Source organism: Mercenaria mercenaria, chromosome 3 (genome assembly GCF_021730395.1).
Source record: "Mercenaria mercenaria strain notata chromosome 3, MADL_Memer_1, whole genome shotgun sequence".
NCBI lineage: Eukaryota > Metazoa > Mollusca > Bivalvia > Venerida > Veneridae > Mercenaria > Mercenaria mercenaria.
Window position 1 is genome coordinate 99,103,210 of NC_069363.1, and position 21,530 is coordinate 99,124,739.

Consider the following 21,530-nt stretch of genomic DNA (forward strand, 5'->3'; position numbering starts at 1 on the left):
TTTGAACAAGGCTTACAACTTCTTGTGAAGTCTTGCACCCAAACGGTTTTACTGATTTTAAGCATTGATCTCTGCTGGAGGTAATGGTGTCATATAGAAATATGATATATGAATTTCAATTTTTTTTTGCTATTTATATATGCAGTGAAAGAGGGAAAAGGGTTATACCTCTTTAACCAATACAAAAAGGCCATTAATTGAAACGATTTTTCCCCAAAATCTTGCACTCTGTTCCCTCATACAGGGACACGCGAATGGAATACAGTAAAACGTTAGGGTATAAGGAGTTCCTGTTAGATCTTAGGCTTGTTTAAATATCCATGATGGGTAAGACATTCTGTTCCTGTAGTGACGTATATTATTGTATAGTTAGAATGGTATGTAACTAGTTATAAAGAGTTAGGTCCAGGTTTTGGAAAAATATCGAACATCACCAAATCATAGAAAGAGTTTAGCTTGCTGGCGGCAAGTGACTCTGCCTTTGCGACTAGCCGCTGGCCAAGATCAGCCTGCATTTCCATGCAGGCTGGTCATGGTCTGCAATGCTCGCTATTCAGACAGTAAATTTACAGTGAAAACCCCTTCCAATAATATACCTATATAAATTCTGTAAAAAATCGGCTTGTATTTCACAATTAAATATGAACAGACAGACAAAAATTCCCTATTGTATCTTTTAAATTCCGTATTGTACCTTCCGTATTGTATGCTGTTCGACTATTTTCATAAATATGCATGACCCGACACATTTCTATAAATAGCGCACATAAAAATTTTACTAAGTTCCATTTAATATCGATAAACATTGAAGATTTCGTTCAAGAACAAAACAAGAATCAAAATGGTAAAGGTATATAATAAAAGGGTCATTATAACAGTAGCTAGATCTAGGACTTTGTATTCGGCTATCATGGATTTTGCAAAGTCGGATCACACTCGGCGCTTGCGCGCCTCGTGAGATCCGATCTGGCAAAATCCACTCTAGCCGAATACTGCATCCCAGATCAATCTACTGTTATAATAACCCTGTTGTACTGCCCAAACCGTTGATTTTACCAGCTGATAATTAATTATATCCACCGCAGGAAATCGCGTAATTTGAATAATTCATTATCTAATTTGCCAATCCTGCAACACACTTTCCTTTGATCGTCAAGGGCAATTCTAAAATAATCTAGCTTTATTTGAAATCTTAAAATGTACATGGCAGATCTAGAAGTCCGTATTTTTATTTACACAATCGTAATCACTTTGATGTTCGTAATACTAGCAAAATAGTTTGAATGTTTCAGAATGCCCGCCATCGGCGACCATAGAAAACGGGGCAGTCACTAACACAGGTCTTGAAGCTGGTGCCAGGGAGGAATATACATGTAAAAGGGGATTCCAGCTGGCTGGCAGAAGGGAGAGACTCTGTCTCGTCACTGGCGAATGGGAAGGGAAAATGCCAACGTGCGCAAGTATGTTAGTCATATTTCATATAGGGAGAATCGTACCAAAGCTAGTGTAATGATACAGAAAATATACCATAGTGTTATTTCACTCCCGCGGCGTAAAAGGTGTGATTAATCATTTTTGCTATGTAAACTCATACCTCAATTACACGATTTAATCTTCACAAAATTTTGATTTTACGTGTACGAACCTTCCTTGGCGTTTTAATGTACCCGAAATTCACATCTTTTTTAACCACTGTTATATCTGGCATAATAAACTTTTCCAAGATGGCCGTCATTTTCAGATTTTCAGGTAATTATAGAATTGTAGGCGTACAATAGTATTTATACAAGTATTTAAGTAGAGTCTAAGTGTATTTGTTAATAAATATATCCAGGCTACTTACTATAATATGAAATTTGAAAAAGCAGACTTTGTTTGATTAGAGGTAATGAAAGGTGCAACACTCACCTATATCCGACCGAAGTGGAATTCTGTTAGTGCAGTATATTGAATTGACTCCATGAAGCAAAGATACTTTATTTTGGTACTATGTTCGAGTCTACATAAAGTTCCAGCATGTAAACACCAATGAAACTTTTCATGGTTGTAGATTTACGTATTTTCAACCATATGGGCAAATAAACCGCTTATTTATTTCAAAACTCGTCAAATATTACTTTGAGACTTATGATAACTGCTTATTTTTTATTTTGAAATATTTTACATCAAAAACTATCTATTGTCAAAATAAACTTGAAGAGCTACAGTAGCGATGACTGTTTAACATTTAGTATATGGGAGCCGTGTAACGGTTACCAAGCATTTTTCTAGGTTTTCCGGACTAGTGACGTTACGTTGCCACTTCCTGTTAATCAAACATATAAAGATCGCATCGCCTTCGATATTATCCTAGCTTTCATTTAAAATAGAACTATCACTTGTTTTGTCTTTATCTTTTTGTAATAGTTTTCTATTCACGAGTCCATAACGCCTTTTATTCTTTATTATGATACCACGTAAAAATAATTTTTCATATACTGATGAAATTGTTAGGGGTGCAGTGTGGATACCCTGGCACGATAGACAACGGTTGGATAGAGGGCGAGAGGTACACCTATGACAATCGCATTCGATATGATTGTGACAGGGGTTACAGGCTTGTAGGCCCTGCCACCAGATACTGTGGGGAATTTGGATTCTGGGAAGGGGATGAACCAGTTTGTGAGCGTAAGTAATAAATAGGATTTTTAAACTGTTTTCTGTATATTGACTATCAGTAAACATGCAAAATGTTCTTATGTTCCGTACAGCACTACCGTGTTTATGTATTCCGTACCAGAACTACCGTATTTTTTATTCCGTACAGCACAACCGTATTTCTGTATTCCATACAGCACAAACATGTTTTTGTATATTCTGTACCAGCACAACCATATCCCTTTATTCTGTATCAGCACACCGTATTTCTGTTTTCCGTACCAGAACCACTGTATTTCTGTATTCCGTACTAGCACAACTATATTTTTGTATAACGTACTAGCATAACCGTGTTCCAGTACTCCGTACTAGAACAACCTTGTTATCCGACAACCTTCCTATATATAAGTAATGGATCACTTGAGAAACACACAATTTTAGCATTATTTATTCAGAACCATTTGTAAAGTATATTCACGCACACTGCTTCATTTCTCATCATATGATTAGCGTAACTATGTAAAATTGTAAATGCTGTCAATCAGTAAAAAAAGGACCCATTTTTCACTAAGGCAACACCAAATTGAAAATCTGATTTTATTCTGAAAAAATTGAGACGGTGAGCGAAAAAATGATTTAAATATTTTATTTTTTGGTTTTTGAGAAAATCAGGAGACAGAGAAGAGCGAAAAATATATTTGTCTTAAAATAGAATGTACAGGCAGTGTACAGCCCTTTTACATTAAAAATAATTCACCTGGGATTGAAAAAATTTGACCTGCAGTTGCACAACAAAGCAAACTCAAAAGGTAATAACGTCGGCATGCAGTACAAACTGTACGTTGTAATCAGATAATGTGTGCTTTTGAAAATGCTGTTAGAAAATATGTAATATACAGCAATGCATAACCATTAAACCATAATCATGACATAGATATGTGACTCGAATATTTACTGCTTTGAAAATGTAGCATTTTATCTCGACTTTTCGAAGTTTTTGATCTAATATCACTGTTACTATTAAAGCTTTTGACTTGAAAGTTAAAAGTTTTACCTTAGAATATTTTGTTCAAGTTTTATATAACGTCCAATGGCTCTGTTACTTTCAAAGCTGTTGGCTATTGTGCCCCTTTTACTGGCAAAGCTTTAATTCAGAGTAAAGCACTTACAAACGTTGAGTGTGCTGTCTCACGGACAGCTTTTGTTCTAACTTTAAACTTTCTTAACAGACTTATAAATCATTAAATTTGTTGAAACAAAGTCTCAATTTAAGTCTGAAATGGATATTAACGTGGATTAACATTATTCTACTCGAGGATTGGAAAACTTTAAAATCAAAACTGGTCTGAACGTAATCATTATGTAAATTCTTTACCCCACCCAATTTCGTATACAAATGCTGATCATTTGGAGTGGAAGAACAGGAAATAGAAAAGTGGCATGCATCAGTACGTATTTACCCTTACCAAAATAATGTAGATTGATGTTATCAAATAAATTAGAATGTAATTCACCCGATTTTCAATGAAACAAATCCGACTTTTTGTAGGAACTCAATTTGGTAAACATTTGAAGAAAATGGCGTAAGCAAGCGAAGAACAAAAAATATTTTTGTGTGTTTCTGAAAATATACGAACGGCAAATCCGATGAGCAACTTTTTTATTTGGTGAGGTCTAATTTATGAAATTGACCATTTTTCAGATTAATGAATATTTACTCAAACTTTCAGGGATAAAGTGCACCATCCCAGTGCTGTCTGAAAACACGCTTGTGAGTAATCCATCACCTGACAACAAATACGAGCCCGGACAGGATGTTTTCTTCGAATGTAAACCTGGTAATGAATTTTTCACTAAACACACGTCTGTGTATTGCCAAAACGACGGAACATTTGATGTGAGTATTCCAACATGCGATCCTCAAAAATGTGGGATTCCACTGAAAATAGACTACGGAAATTTTCCTAATGCGGAAAATCTAAAAGAATTTCCAGTGGGACATATTGCACAATACACTTGCGAATTCGGATATAAGTTTTCACAGAACAGTATAAATCCAAGTGGGAAAATCAATTGTCTCCCGACAGGTGAATGGGAAGCGAATCTGCCAGAATGCGTAGTTGTTACGTGTCGAGATCCAAGTGATATAGACCACGGTCAGTATGAGAAAACGGGTAACACATTTCTTGATCAGGCACGGTATAGTTGCGATCAGGGCTACGGACTTTCACATAGTAACGTTCTGGAATGTTATGAGACTGGCGAATGGAGTCCCAAACCTCCGGAATGTATTCCTGTACGATGTGGACGTCCTGATGATATACTTCATGGTTTTTTTGAAGGAGATGTATTTACGTATAAAGAGATTGTAACATATAAATGCGATTTGGGATATAAACTTGTTGGCAAAGCACGCAGAGAATGTTTAGAAGACACCAACTGGAGCGGGAAACTGCCAGTTTGCAAACCCGTATCATGTGGCAAGCCAGATGAAATAGATCACGGCCAATGGAAAGGCCGAGAATACACGCTTAATAATGTAATCCGCTATGTTTGTGACGAAGGCTACGAGCTTGACGGGCCCGAAGAGAGAATCTGTCGGGAAACTGGAAAATGGCAAAACGGATCCCCAACTTGCAATAAAATAGAATGTGACATTCCCCCATCCATTGACAACGGTTTTTACACAGAAACATCTTTCTTTTACCAAGACAATGTCACATATACTTGCGAGAATGGGTTCTATATGGAGGGTGAAGCTGTTCTGATATGTCTAGGAAATAAACGGTGGTCCCAACTCCCCCCAAGTTGTCAAGCTATCGAGTGTTTCAGTCCGCCTAATATTGATCATGCAAGCTATTCAAACCCTGAAAGACTTGAAACATTTAGGATCGGGTATAGAGTAACATACCAATGTGATGCTGGTTACGAGCTCTCTCGGAATAGTTTAAATCCAAGTGGAGAAATAGAATGTTTAGAGACTGGTCAATGGGAAGCCAACCTTCCGGAATGTTTTATTGTGACATGTCCACAGCCACTGTCAATACAGTATGGAAATGCTGTGGTATCAAGCGTAAATTTAGAATATGGTAGTTTTGTCAGATACATCTGTAACGCAGGGTACGAGTTAGAAGGAGAAGAAAGTCTAACTTGTGAATCAGATGGGACATGGTCTGGTGAGCCCCCACTTTGTCGAGCTATTGAATGTGTAGCCCCGCCAGTTGTGCTAAATGGACGATTAGATTATAAGGACTTGAAATTAGGGTCTGTTATCCGTTATATGTGTAATGAAGGATACGAACTGTCTGGGCTGGAAGTACGTCGCTGCTTGGCAAGTTTAACGTGGGAAGGAGAAGAGCCAGTTTGTTTGCCAGTAAATTGCGGGATCCCAGAAGATGTAGCAAACGGTTTAGTTGAATACGAAGATACGCTTTTTCAGGCAACAGCACAATATAGTTGTAATAATGGCTACTTCATAGTTGGTGATAAAACTCGCGTCTGTACAAAAGACAAAATATGGAGTGGTGAAGTACCTACATGTCAGATTGTTCAGTGTGACAAGCCTTCACACATAATATCGAACGGTCGTATGGAAGGAGAAGTTTTTACCTTTGGTTCAGTTATTACATATGAGTGTGATGCTGGTTACTATATAGATGGACCATCAAACGAGAGGAAATGCCTTGCTTCGGGGCAATGGGATAAGCCGATACCAGTTTGTACAGCCGTCGAGTGTCCGAGGTTAAATATTCGAAATGGATTTACTTCCAGTAAGTTGTAATACTTATATATATCTTATTTTTACATTCTTTAAAAGTAATTGTAATCTTATATACATGCAAGTTGTATAAATATCTTCATTTGATTTCTGTGTACTGCTGCAACATTGAAGGAATGAAACTGTTACCATGCACGGAGTTCTCGTGGCAAAAGGTTTCAGAAACTTTTCTTGATACTTTAAACACACTTTCTATATAAAATCTTCAGTGGATATTTACAGCATTATCATGATTAAATCCTAGGCAGTATCGTATTCAAGTTCAACATTTGTTATTTATCACATTTGGCGTGATTTATATATGGCGTTTTTTTTATATGCGTGTGTGTGTATGACATAATATATATGTCTGTGTATATGTGTGCGTGTGGACATAATTGTATGACTTATATAGTCTCGAAAAATTTTCAGCTATTTCTGAATCTTATTTTAACTTGATGCAGGTTTTCAGACAGAATTTGGTACAACGGTTACAATCTCGTGTCGTTCCGGATATAGACTACAAGGTGCCTCTAATCGCACTTGCCAGGAAGATGGTTCATGGAGTGGTGAAGAGACTGTTTGTGTGAAGTACGCATGTCCAAGACTTAACCCTCCGGTAAATGGACAGGTTTTTGTCCAGAGGGGAAGAGCCACATACGCATGCATAGAAGGTTACACGATGAACGGCCCAGACGTAAGAGAATGTCAGAGTGACAATACATGGAGTTTAGCTGCACCTACGTGTGACGCAGTGCCATGCGAGGATATAACCGCTGCCGGGTTCCAAAATGGTTTTATGACATATGATCAACTGACGTTCGGTTCTAGTATTATCTTCGAGTGTGATGCGGGTTACTCTTTGGTTGGGGAACGTAAATTAGACTGCCAGTACGATGGCACCTGGAGTGGTTCAATGCCCTTTTGTGATAAGAAAACATGCTTTCCTCCGTTTATCCCAGCCAACACTAAAATTGTAGGGACTGATTTTACGTTTGGCGCCACTATCGAGTACCAGTGTGATGAGGGATATAGGGTTCAGGGCAACACAAGAAGAGAGTGCCAGGCAGATGGGTCTTGGTCAGGTAGCTCACCAATATGCCTGTTCATCATTTGCCCGCGTCCAGAACCTAACCGAAACGTTGTTGTTCTTGGCACGTCTTATACGTACGGAAGTGAACTTGAATACAGCTGCAATGACGGTTATGAACTGGATGGCCCGAGTATCAGAAGATGTACAGAAAGTGGGGAATGGTCTGGAAAGGAACCATTTTGTACAAGGAATGAGTGCCCGAGACCACCGCCTTTCCAAAATGGACAATTTTTCGCATCAAGTTATTCTCAAGGCAGCAACATAATTTACTCGTGTAATGAAGGATATGAACTGATAGGTATAAGTGTTAGGTTATGTTTAAGTACCCTGGAATGGTCAGGGGATGAGCCATATTGCCAGAGAGTTCAATGTCCCGATCCGCCGCCATTAGACAATGGGTTTTACGATGGATATGAATTTTATTACGGAGACGTTGTTGAATACAAATGTAACACCGGTTATGATTTAGTAGGACAAGCTCGTCGGCTGTGTCTCTCAGTTGGTCAATGGGGTGGAGCAGACGCAACATGTATAAAAATTAACTGTGGTCCCCCGCCTGTCCGGAACAATGTGGTATATAACATACCAGGCGGCGACAAGGAGGGAAAGTTCGAAGCAACAGCCTCGTTATCGTGCGAGGAAGGATACCAAGGTCGTGGTGTGAACTTTCAACGTTGTCAAGCTAATGGTGCGTGGACAGAGTCTAACTTTGTTTGTGAAATTGTCACTTGTCCTGAATTTCCAACAGTTGGCAATGGAAGAATACTGGGGCAAGGAAACCAGTATGGAACCGAACTTGAAATCCAGTGTGACGAGGGTTATTATTTGATAGGTAAAGCTAGACCGAGATGCGGACCAAATGGTGACTGGGATTATGAAAATCAGCCTTATTGCGAGCTTTCTGGTTGTCCTGATTTACCTAAAATAACTAATGGTTTATCAACTGAAACAGGGTCAGGTGTCGGAGCTGTAGTAACGTACAGCTGTGATGAAGGGTACAGACTACAGGGTTCGAACCGAAGAACGTGCGAGAAAGGTGGTTCTTGGAGTGGCTCTGATCCCTATTGTAGGTTAATCATATGCGAAGTACCACCATTTGTTGATCATTCAGTTCCTTTTGATTCCCTCACACAGTATCTATATAAATCAAAAGCACGATATGTTTGTGAAACGGGGTATGAGCTATCTTCTGGGGATAGCACGTTAACTTGTTCGGAGTCAGGAGCATGGTCTGGAACGATCCCGACCTGTTCGCTTGTGCAATGTGGAGAACCAACACAAGTCCCAAATAGCAAAGTCGCCGTTGCTTCGTACAATTATGAAGGAGAGGCACAGTATCTGTGTTACCTAGGATACAGGGTGAAAGGATCCTCAACAATTACTTGTGGCAAAAATGGAAACTGGATAGGAACGCCTCCAGAATGTGTACCGATAGACTGTGGCACTCCGCCTTATGTGCCAAATTCTATGAAGATAGATTCGAAAAACTACACATTTAAAAGTGTCATAAACTATGTGTGTGACGTTGGGTTCCACCTGGTCGGACAACAGACTACTTCATGTCTAGCCACGGGTGTATGGTCTGGAATACCACCGGTCTGTGAGCCGATATCATGTGGAACTCCACCTGAAATTGAAAATGCTATTTACAGAGGCAATGACCATTTTTACACTTCTACTGTAACATACGAGTGTTTCCCTAATTTTGAAATTTCTGGAAATCCTACATTAACATGTGCATACGACGGTTCATGGAAAGGTGTCAGACCAGAATGTCATGCGGTGACTTGTGGGCCACCTCCAGTTTTCCCACACTCTTCGACAACCATGCCTTTGGGAGCAAATGTCGGTAGTGTAGTTTCCTTTATGTGTAACGACGGATTTTATCTTCTTGGAAGTGCAACAGCAAGATGTACTGAGAGTAAACAATGGGAGTACGAAGGAGAGCCTCCAGTATGTGAACCTAAAGATTGTCTAGATCCGCCAGAACTGAAAAATGGCTACAGGAAGTTTACAGAAACATTGTATGAATCTACAGTGAGGTACTTCTGTGATGCAGGGTACACATTGCTCGGTCAGGACTCGCTCAGGTGTGGGTCCAAGGGACAATGGGAAGGGAAACTTCCTACATGCGAGTTACTTAATTGCGGAGTTCCTCCACACGGAGACCACGTGATTGTCGATGGAGATAGGTATTTAATGTTTTAGATTAACTGACATTATTTAAACAATGTTAAAACTGCATGTCTCCAGCTTAATGTCAAAAGTTTCGACCTAGTTGAAAATAGTTGCATTAGTTACTGATTACAGAGAAACAAGTTCTCAGAGATTCCGTATAATTTATGAAGTTTTCTTTTATATACAAACCACTTTCTCAAAAGCGTAAGTCACGCTATTGAAGTTTGATATGAAATAAAAGAATTTTTTTTTTTTTTTTTTTTTTTTTTTGTAATTTTTATTTTATTTCCAGAGAAACTCCTTTTACATGTTCACATAATATAGCATGAATCTTTCAGTAAATCGATAGCATGATATGTTGAAGAAATTAGCTGTGTAATATATATATATAGTTATACGATACTGTTTTTTTTTGTCATTTTCGGTATATAATGTATTTAATGAATTGCTTTTAAGAGTTTTAAGTTTTTCATGTTCATATGGAGGCATTTCCATTTAACTCTGTTACTAAGAAAAAGGTTTTAAAGTTGGCTCTCAACGTTTGCTTCTATTAATTTGTATCTAGTATTCGGTTATCTTCAGTGACAGCAGAAAAATAAACGTGTGTTTTGACTGATTACGAAGAAGTTGCAGAAGAGAAATACGTTTTTTCCTCATTTTATTTATGATTCAGTTATACCTACCAAAGCAAGGTGACATATAGCTGCGAAAATGGGTACAAACTACTAGGAGAGTCGGTGTCAGTTTGTACTGAGACGGGAGACTGGTCTGTCCAGTCGCCACAGTGTGAACGTAGGTATCCTTAATAACTATTACAATCAAGGTGGTTGACACGTAATTACAGTATTATAACAGTCGCCAAATAGCGTATTCTTCGTATGCGAACTCGGCAATTTCCGTTATTTTACGTAACGCCATGCGCGTTGAGCTATTTTACCGTCAGCACAAAATCATACGGAAATTGCCGAGTGACATTACGGGTCAAATTTCTTAATTGAAATGTTAATGTCTGGTCATATCTTTGTATTCTCAAACACATTTCGTAACAGTGAAAATAATCATAAATTGTTTAAAGTTCATGCTGATGCTATTACGTAAAATCAGAGTGCATTTGCGTCAATGCATCTCTGTTATTCTCTTCCATACATTATGCGTATATCGCTTTAGTTTGTACATGCGTTTTCTTATTTGAACTTCAAAGCGCCAAACAAATCTTATTAAAGATACTTCTTAACAGACAGATATTTGAAAAATAGTTCAATAAGTTGATTTTAACATGCCAAATCACATATAAAATTGCTCTGTTATTCGTAATATTAGGTAGTTCCATATTGTTAATGAAACTCAACAGCAAATTTTGATGGAGCAATTTTAGAGGGTGGTGTGTATCAAAACATATATTTTTTTATATGTAACATAACATCTCAATGTTTCTTAACATTTTAGGTAATAAAACGAGTTATACTAACTGGCTTTATATGGTTTTCATGTCACTGAAATGCTCTAAAGTACCGAAAATAAGGTCTCGATATTGTACTGTACATGTTTATGTGAAATAAAGAAGGAACTGAATTAGTATAATGTAACCATGAGTGTATTCCCGGCAGAAATATTTTTTTATATAGGTGTCACCTGTAAGCAGCTTATCCTACCGGAGAATGGAATAGTATTAAATGGCGATCTACGTAGTACAAGTAATTCTGGTGATAGGGTGGAGTTAGATTGTAACCCTGGTTACCAGATGATAGGCAATGGACAACTTGAATGCCTAGAGACCGGGATATGGAGCTCGGAAGTACCAAAGTGTGAACCTACTACAGGTAGTGAAATCACTATTTTAATATGGTTTCAGGTCTAACAATGAACAAAGCAATTTAATTTTTTTTAACTTAAATTATATTCAATGTAAATTGTAAAATGTTCTTGGGTTGTGTTAGTTTAAAAACCGTTATTATATTTTATTCAGCAAACATAAAACACCTTTTATTCTTTTTGTCTCGAGTACATGTGATAATTGGCGGTATTTTTGTTTTTAAGTATTGAAAAAATTTGTTTAAATTAAGATCTGAATGTATATGTAACAAGTCTTAGAGTGTAAGAGTTTAGGGCCCAAATTCAGAAAACGCCTTAATGAAAAAGTCCGGAAGATCAAAATTGAAGATTTTCTTTTAATCCCTATGAGTTAATTTTTATTTCATGAAAAATATCTTCATGTAAAATTCGCCTTTGAGGCACAGACTTCCAGATTTTAGGATAACTGAAAATTAAAAAATGTTTTAGATCTCAGGAAGTTCAAGCTATAATTCTTAAGAAAGCTTTGAAACTTAATATATTATGGTAACACACTTATTTTTACTAATTTTTACACTGAAAATTGAAAAGCGTTTGTAACGCTTTACTCGAGATAAACTGCCGAATTACAAATGTCTATATTTAACACGATATACGCATGTTCCACCGTAAAGACAGTGGAAAAGTTTTTATTTCCGTGGCGGTCCAAGTTCGTTTCCCGACGCGGGCATAATTTTTCCCTTGATTTGGCATTTTAAAGTTAGTTTAAAAATAAAAACTCATATTATAATGTTCATAATTATGATAATATGGCAAAACTTCAATTTTAAGGAAAGATCATTTTTAGCCAAAATCTGGATGTTAGTTTCTTTAAGATTTAATTCAGAAGCTTTATGAATATGCATCCCCGCCCATTAACGTAATAAACTGAAACCGATTTCAAATGCAAAATATGATATCAATAGTTAAGAAGGAAGTATTGTATGGTGTATTTTCAGATGCTCTTGTGTGTGGCGTTGATACGGGTGTTGAACATGCACGTGAGCTAAGCACGACAATGCCGGTTGGAAGTGTAGAAACGCTTGTATGTGACGCGGGTTATACAGAAACAGGGGACGTTACCGTAACTTGCCAGGAGGATTTAACTTGGTCTCAGCCAGCAGGGTTCTGTTCTAGTACGAACGGTTCATTTTTTTCAATGGAATTAAAATGGAACAAGATTTAAATCAAGAATACTATTTGCCTGTGACTACACAGTATGTATGTTATTTTGCGACTGCAGTTTTGTTTTTCTGGTAATTTTGTAAACACTCAAAAGTTCATGTACCCGTGTAATATATCTATTTTGTTGTTTAATACTTATATTTATTGTATACTGTATCTCTTTTACATTTCAGGAGTTTTCTGTGGTAAACCAAGACTTCGTGATTTTGTCAATGTTGTGCGTATCAGAGGAGCGTCATATTTCTATGGAGACGAGATACAATTTCAGTGCCGAGCCGGTGTAGCACCGGCTAGATCTCCGCCTATAATAAGATGCTTGAGCGATGGATCATGGGACGGTGAATTCAGATGCGGAGGTGAAATATTTTTATACCGCCGATATCAAAAACCAGGAAAAAGGGTAGTGTTTGAACTGTCCGTCATTCCGTCCGTCCGCTCGTCGTACTTTCTTGTGTACTCAACTTGTCCTACAGTTTCTATTCAATTTAAATGAAACTTGGTACACATCATCACCATTAACTGGATATGCGCATGTTTTGGGACTTTTAAATCCGATTATTATTTTATGAGTTACGACCAATTCTGTTTTATTTCTACCAGATCGGATGTCGGCAGTCGAATTGTAACGTACTTCTGCCTTTAGATATTGATTTTCTACTTAAATGTATATGTCCACAATATGTTTACATAGGGAAGAATGAGGACTTATAAAGAAAAAAGAAACATTTACGAAGTAATTATTTAAGTTTGCTGTACAACATTTCAGTGACATGTAAGCGACCATGTCAGCATGGTGGTATATGTTTGGGACTTAACAGATGTAAATGTCCAACAGGCTACGGAGGTGCAGTTTGTGAGAAAGGTAATACATTCGAAATTTAAGGATGTGACTTAAATGTGTTGTTATGATCAGTGTATATGGTACATATTTATTCGTCTTGATTTGGATATCAGATTTAAATGTGACATTGCGATCAATGTTTGCTATTTCTGTGTAAAAGATATATTTTCAAACATGTAATATAAAGCTAGTCACACGTAACCAGAAATAGCACAGTTTCTTGTTTGAGAATAAGGCAACTGCAACTGTTGTAAAGCATCAGATTTTTTTTCTCGTATGTAAACTACGGGTTTGTCATTTATATGTATGTGATTTTTTTTTGTAGCAAAGTGCATCCTTCCCTGTTTTAATGGCGGCAGATGTACAGCTCCATATCTGTGCACGTGTCCACCTGGATACGAGGGTGTTCGTTGTCAGAGAGGTAAGAGTGAATTGTTAGAATAGCAGTAAATGGATATCTCAATGATATTGCTCGTGTCATCCAGAATACGAAGATGAGGTAAGAATGAGTTGTTTAAACAGCCATAAATGTATATCACATCTTTGCACGTATCCGTCAGAATATAAGGTTGAGGTTTGTATGACTTATTTAAATGTTGGTAAGTTGGTTCTATATCTTTGCAAGTGTCCATCAAAATATGAGGTTGAGGTAAGTATGAGTTGTTTAAATGGCCGTAAATGTACACCTCCATATCTTTGCATTCGTCCACCAGGATACGAGGGTGTGAAGGTGTGAAAGTATGAGTTGTTTAAATGGCGGTAAATGTATATCCCCACATCTTTGAGCTAAATCTACTGCTCCGTGTTTTGCACGTGCCCACCGGGATACGAGGTAGAGGTATTTATGAATTGTTTGAATAAATGTTTTACAGCTCCGTGTCTTAGCACGTGCCATCCAGGTTACGATGATGAGATAAGTATGAGTTGTTTAAACAGCCCTAAAGGTACATCTCCATATCTTTGCAAGTGCCCACCAGGATAGAAGTATGAGGTAAGTTGGGACTGTTTAAATAACCCTGAAGGTCTTTTCAAGTGTCCACCAGGATACGAGTATGAAGGAAGTATGAGTTGTTCAAAACAGGCCAGTATCATTGCACGTGTCATCCAGGATACGAGATGAGTTAGTATGGGTTGTTTGAATGTGTAGGAGGTAGTAAGTCGTACGAAGGATCTAACTTTAGTACGAATTTCTGTTGGTACCATATCATTATAATCATATCATTTATCGTCTATTAAGTGTTGAAATGATCAATATTATGTTGGTCTGTCTATAGTGTGCTGTTGAGATCAAATAACCTGTAATAAAATTGATTTTTTTCTTCATAATGACACTGATATTTTCTGAAGAAACATTTTCCTCTAGGCTCATCTCGGAGATAAGAGATATTGTAATTTTTCAGAAAGTCCTTTTTGAGAGGATTTTATGGCAGAGATATTTATTTTAAAGGACCCTAACGACTGATGCCAGTCTAAGTATTGAGTTGTTTGTTTACTTTCAGCTGTATGCAGCAAACCATGTGCAAATGGCGGGAAATGTGTGAAGCCAAACAAATGCCGCTGCCGATACAAGTACAGTGGTAGATTCTGTGAAAACAAGAAACTCTAACAATATTTATTAACTTTGCTGTCATTTTCGTCATTTATTTTGATAACGTAAATTACCTGTACATATATGTGTTAGTGGTTAATATTTTCTAATCATCCTTACGTATTTCAGGAAGGAAAACATACTTAAATATGATGAATAGTTTAATTCAGTTAAGCGATAAAATGTTTAGGAATTTGAAGTAAGCACCAAACAAGATTTGCTGCTTGCAGCCTGATAAACGCGTGACCCTCTTAAACATTTTAACATTTTGTGACCTAGTTCGACTTCCAGATCGGTATGAGCTCTTCCGCCATCTATGTTGATTGTTTTACCAGACGTAATGTTCATTGATGAACTGGAGCATATTTTTCAGAATCTCAGTATTTTTATTATCTTTTTCTCTGATGAAATATGATATATTATTTCATTTTATATATATTCTTCTCGCTGTCACTTGTAGACATGAAAATGCATCAGAATAAATAGTTTATATAAAAAGTCACAATTACCTAACGTCTAAGAACATTTGAATCCGGAATATGTACGATATAAGTATAGCAACGGTGTGAAGTCTTGCAAAATTTTGCGGCAACAGAAAGTTTAGGGCAGTGGATCCTAAAATATGCTTTTTTCTCGTTGACATTGAATAGCATTACCTATATATTGTTAAACTATATTGTATTCTAATTTTGAAAAGAAAACTGAAGTTATAATGCAAAATTGCCTACGAGAACAGAATAAATATAGATAGGAAATGTCTGAGTGTTATATTCGTTATGTAAGCTCTTTGAAAAATGATACACATATCATTTTCAGCCAGCATTAATTAGAGTACGGATTTAAATACTACCGTGAAAGCGATTTCGTTGAAAAAAATGAAAGCAAGGTTTTAACCTTTATAATGCTGGACACGACTGGTTCTGCCTTTGCGACCAGTGAAGATCATGATCCGCCTGCACGGATGTGCAGGCTGATCATGATTTGCACTGTTCGCAATCAGTCAGTATATTTTAGGTAAGCACCCCTTTTGACAGATAACGGTACTGACCAAATTGAAAGATGGATCATTTCATTATAGAAAATCAGAAGGGTAAGGGATAACATCATCGCATAAAAATGTAAAAGTGCAGGTTTCTCGATTAATGATATACTTAAAAGGACAACAAACTTATTCAGTTTGTAAGATCTTGAAATAACACTATCATGAAAACGTTAGACGATAGTCACTAATTTGTTCCAGTTATTTATGTATTTTTTTTTGTATTCTTTTTTAAAGGAATAAAGTAAATGTTTTTTTTTCTGCTTTCAAATGCAAATTAAGGCGTTCACGCTTTAAAACTTAAATTTTCATATATATGCATTCGTTTTGTTCGTTTGAAAGTTACACCGACACAGTTATATGGCAACTCTCCAGCTTTGAGTCAAGATGGGTAGAACCAACGACCTTCTGCATGCCAGCTTGATGATTTCCTCATATGAAAGAGGTCTACGATCTCAAGCTACGTTTCGAACCTACAGCGGTCAGAGGCGAGTGATTTGAAGTCAGCGGCCATAACTACTCGCGCACGGAAGATGCTTATAATTATATAACATTACTGGACGTTTGTCCATAGGAAAATGGAGCTCCCACTAACTATCAATTTACGGCCAAATGTGACTTGTTGATAATGCAAGACTTAACTTTCATACTAACTTTGGCTGGCTGAGTGGTTGATTCTTGGGATGGGTATGTTGAAATAAGTACTACAAAATTATGATACACAGACAAAAGAAACTGAAAGATTGTTTTGGGAATGGTTGCAGGAGCGTTGGGGATTGACTGTAATGGCCTATCGGAAAAAAACTTGATGTCGTTAAAACAGCGACACGTTGTTGTCGTAACTTTGACGTTTCCTATACATACAAAATGGACGTGGTTGTTTTGAATGAAACATATATGGCAAATGTTAATATTTCAATCGTAATGTTTGCTTCAGTTTAGAACAAGTTTGTCAGATGGATCCGAAATCGTAATGTAATTAAATGAAATCGGTCGCGGGTCAATCGGGCTGTGGCGGAGAAACAGTTACATGTACCCGATATTTGTGACATAGTTTTGTTGGATTATGCCATGCTTGCATGTAGACCGAAGGAATGCAGTCTATATTTCTCCTATTTTTTTATTATTAATTGTATTAAATAAAGTAAGAAACCATTTTAATTAATGCGTTATCTAAAACTGTGTTTACAACAGATCGAATGCGTCTGGAATCGAATGCATACTTGTTACGTCCCGTGCGTCACTGCTTGGCCACTCTTACAATCGTGTAACCGTCATTACTCAAAACTATGTTGCAGTCTGTGTCCATTGTTCACTTGATTCAAAGGTAATATCTCTGCAAACTTATTTTATAATATAATACTTGTATAAGTAGTCAGTTGTATCATATAGATTATTCGTGTCGTTCAGTTCATAGGAAACAGCAGGTTATTTACAATCGTGTAAAATTTAAAAGAAATATTCATTCCATATACTCTCTGAGCCCAGAAACGCAAATGTTGACGATTGGACGGATAGATGGACAAAGCTATATCATTATTTTGTAAAAAAAGGAGAAACACAAGAAAAAACATACATAAATATAGTAATTGTTTGAATGTTGGAAAGCTTGCTGTACACAGGAAACTTGAATTTCGAGTATATAATAAAGTGGGAAACAATTTTTCGTAACAAGAAAAGCCCAAAAATACTTTTTAAAAATGAAAAAAACAACCAAAATATGGCACAGCTAATTTAAAATTTAAAATTTAAAAACATTTTTTTCATATACCCATTTGTTCTGGTTCCCCAAAACAGTCCGGGTATGGCGGGCCATTTTCAACCCAAAATGCCGCCAAAACTCAATATTTCCTTAGAAAGGACTTTTTAAATTGAAATTGCATTAATTTTACATTAACCCCCCAAAATCAACTAATATAAATGAAAATAAAACCTTTGCCAAAGCAAAAAAAATTAATGAAAAATTTCTTTGTTTTTAACCCAAAAAAAATAACCTTTAAAATTATTAAAATTTTAAAGGGAATTTTAATTTTTAAAAAATTTTTTAAAAATAAATTCAATTTTTTTCCCGAATTTAACACATTGTTCAAAAAAGCTTAGACTTTTCTTCTGCTTAATAGCCCCATTTTACCAAGGGAGACAACTTTTTTCATTTTTGTTGGGAAGAGCGGTATTTTTGTTAATATAATATGTCTGGATTATTCAGGCAGGTGGTTTTAGCTTATTATACTGATAACTGAAGTGTCAATAGAAATTTTATATATGATATTATGTATTTTTGAAAATGTATACATATATGGCGGCCATCTTGGATTTTTCGGCCATATTGGATTTTTCGGAGTGGGTCTCATGCTCATTTTTAGTATTTTGCCCTAAAGTAGTTATGTACCAAGTTTCATGCTTTTCCCATTTTCTGAAGTATTTTTACACCATTTTACTGTACTATAACAGTGTTTGGTAATAACAAAGCAGGTGCTTGTACAAAAGTGATAATTCTTTGAAAGTAACAAAGACACTTTAACTGAATAAATCAGACTTTATCAAAACATAAATTAAAATCACCACGGAAACATTAAGATATCAAAGGAAAATCAGCTTATTGTCTTGATTAATTTTTAAATAATAAAGTTTAATTGATAGCAATTATTTGTTCATTTTTAATCATTCTCTTCACTTCGTTTCTTTGCTGAAGTCTCCACAAAACGAGTAACAGTTGATATAGTTCATTGCGCATGCGTTCAGACAATTTTCAAAGCCCGTGTTATCGTGTGGAAAATCAGCACTACATGTTGTTTCGCACTTGTTCAAGTCTTTGTCAATATTTCCTGTGCAGCCCCATTCACACTGGTCTTGTCTGTCCAACTTGTATATTGCATTCAGGACCCCGTTTCTGGACACGTATCCAGGCAACGCCAAACTCAGACTGTATAAGCATGACAACAGGAGAAGGCCTGTGGTGCTCTTGAACGCAATCTGTAATGAAAAGTGAAAAGTAATATTTTCATTATCATTCATGGTAAATAACAAATTTCTATCATTTAAATAGTGATGAAGTGTAGATGCGTATGTGATAAAAAGATATGTGGATTTGTCGACCTGATAAAAGCGATATCGGCCGAATCCACATATCGACCGAACTTAAAAGGCAACAATTTTTTTATTATTAAATCCAGTCTACCCATAAGTATAAACTTTAAATACAAATATCTGTAGCCTTTGGTCATTTTTTCATGGTAAATTGTGTACGACGTCGCATTGTTTTGACGTCAAACAGCTGGAGGTAAATACGTGTTTTGGCTCCGCCTTCGAGTCAATACGACTTTTTATCATTGATCATGTGACTACATCTAGACCAATGGAAAGGACTATAAATATAGATTTAATAAAAAAATTATTTATCGACACCGACTGTATATCATGACGTCTTATTCCAGAACAAAAGACGTTAGCGTAATTATAATTCCCGCCAAAATAGTATATCGGTTCATCCGACGTTATACGACATGTCCAAGAAAACGTGGTTAAATAACACGGTTATTGTGCACAATTACGGTTATCGGCATGAGATACATGCTTCCGTCCAAAGAGATTGTTTGACATGATATTTCGCTCGGCTCGACGCTGTGCTTTTAGCGTAACGTCGCATGGGTAAAATGTATACAAAACGTTAAAACAATCGAAATTCATGAAACAGAAAGGAAAAGTGTCCGTTTACGCGTATTCACGATTTATCTCTTTCGGCACTACTGAACACCATACTATTTTCACTCGTGGTTGCGCTACTCTATAATTTGATAAAAGAAATAGTAAAATGCAAGGATTTGTCAAGCAGACTATGAATCTATTGTTAGAACCAAAAGTTAAAGCAACATGCAAATTATTTATACACAAACTTAAGCTTGTTACAATGGTCATTTTATACTAAACATGTATAGTTAAAGGGAAAGACAATAGTTTAACAGTAAAATATAAAACGAAAAATGTACGTAGCAAATTACGAATAACATGTTTTATAGTATATTTGAAAGAAGCAAATATTTACCATGTTTATCCAAGGTGCTACTTTAGGTCCAATAACAAATTAGTGGAACCAGAGACTTGAACGTCACTTTATATACATGTCCCTGGACCTTGCGTGTTTGCGTGCAATTTAAGTTATTAATTTCAATTATAAACTACCGCCATAAACCGCCGTCGGTTAAAGCCACTTCCAGATCATTTATTATTGAAAGACGTGTCGGACATTGCACGCCGTTTGTCAGTATTAGATGATATCCGCAGGGACAATTTGTGCCATTAGAAATCTCAATTGCTCCATAATTTGGGAAATTGAAGAAGTCAGATGTCATTAATTATAAATGATTCATTCACTATTTCAAGATAGTAACAATAACAATAAAGCAAATCAATGTTAGCGCATAAATACATATAGCATGTCAAAGCTATTTCATCTTCTAAAATATTTTATAATCCATCAGAGAAATTAAACCAAAATAGTCCATTACATCAATCTATCCGTTTCTAGGTTCCTATTAAATTATTGCAGTATAACTTGAGATATTTCCAACTGTTTTAAAGGGGAATACTTATTAAACAATATTTATAGAAGTAACTTTGTAAAATAATAAAATTGACGTAAACGGTATGTATATAGAGACTTCGAACAAAAAGATTAAACATTTAAATGTCAAGAATTATTGAAATGGCATTTTTGGTACAGTGACGCATCAAGGTAATACAAGAATAGTCTCAGCAGACCATTACCATTTGCTAAGCTGATGTTCAGTATATGAACTGCACCATGAGAAAACCAACATAGTGGCTTTGCGACCAGCATGGATCCAGACCAGCCTGCGCATTCGCGCAGTCTGGTTAGGATCCATGCTGTTCGCTTTTAAAGCCTATTGCAATTAGAGAAACCGTTAGCGAACAACATGGATCCTGACCAGACTGCGCGGATGCGCAGGCTTGTCTGGATCCATGCTGGTCGCAAAGCCACTATGTTGGTTTTCTCATGGCGCGGCTCATATCTAAGACTGAAAGATCTTCGAAGTACATATACTGGTATGTGATCGAGCAGTTACGCAAAAAGGAAGCAACTTCCATCTAGAAAGAGCCTCTTTGGTTTACATATTGCAATAACTGGTTCCAATCTTACCATTGCATTTACAATTGCTCACTTCGAAACCTTCGATACTACTTATCCATCTAACACCCTTTCTCTAACCCAACCTCTCTTTGTTCAATTATCCTGTTGACGTTATTGTTTTCAGGGCAGTCTTTTTAGTCTAATGCAATATTTTCTAGAGTTTTTATCTATTTCAATAAATACCACATCCGAACAGGTTCGAGAACTATAGAAGCTATTTGATCAACTATTTA

At 36.4% G+C, this 21,530-nt stretch overlaps 1 protein-coding gene across 1 annotated transcript in view; it reads left to right on the forward strand.

Annotated features, from left to right (window-relative positions):
* Nucleotides 1-15,868, forward strand: part of LOC123523741 (sushi, von Willebrand factor type A, EGF and pentraxin domain-containing protein 1-like) — an 84,666-nt gene extending 68,798 nt beyond the window's left edge. The window contains exons 28-38 of the mRNA XM_053539876.1: nucleotides 1,293-1,460; nucleotides 2,494-2,667; nucleotides 4,368-6,407; nucleotides 6,859-9,679; nucleotides 10,339-10,457; nucleotides 11,291-11,485; nucleotides 12,455-12,631; nucleotides 12,854-13,036; nucleotides 13,447-13,542; nucleotides 13,847-13,942; nucleotides 15,021-15,868. Of these exons, the coding sequence (XP_053395851.1) occupies nucleotides 1,293-1,460; nucleotides 2,494-2,667; nucleotides 4,368-6,407; nucleotides 6,859-9,679; nucleotides 10,339-10,457; nucleotides 11,291-11,485; nucleotides 12,455-12,631; nucleotides 12,854-13,036; nucleotides 13,447-13,542; nucleotides 13,847-13,942; nucleotides 15,021-15,127 (6,176 nt within the window). The 3' untranslated portion in view covers nucleotides 15,128-15,868. The remainder of the gene's footprint in view (nucleotides 1-1,292; nucleotides 1,461-2,493; nucleotides 2,668-4,367; nucleotides 6,408-6,858; nucleotides 9,680-10,338; nucleotides 10,458-11,290; nucleotides 11,486-12,454; nucleotides 12,632-12,853; nucleotides 13,037-13,446; nucleotides 13,543-13,846; nucleotides 13,943-15,020) is intronic.
* The last annotated feature ends 5,662 nt before the right edge of the window (nucleotides 15,869-21,530 follow it).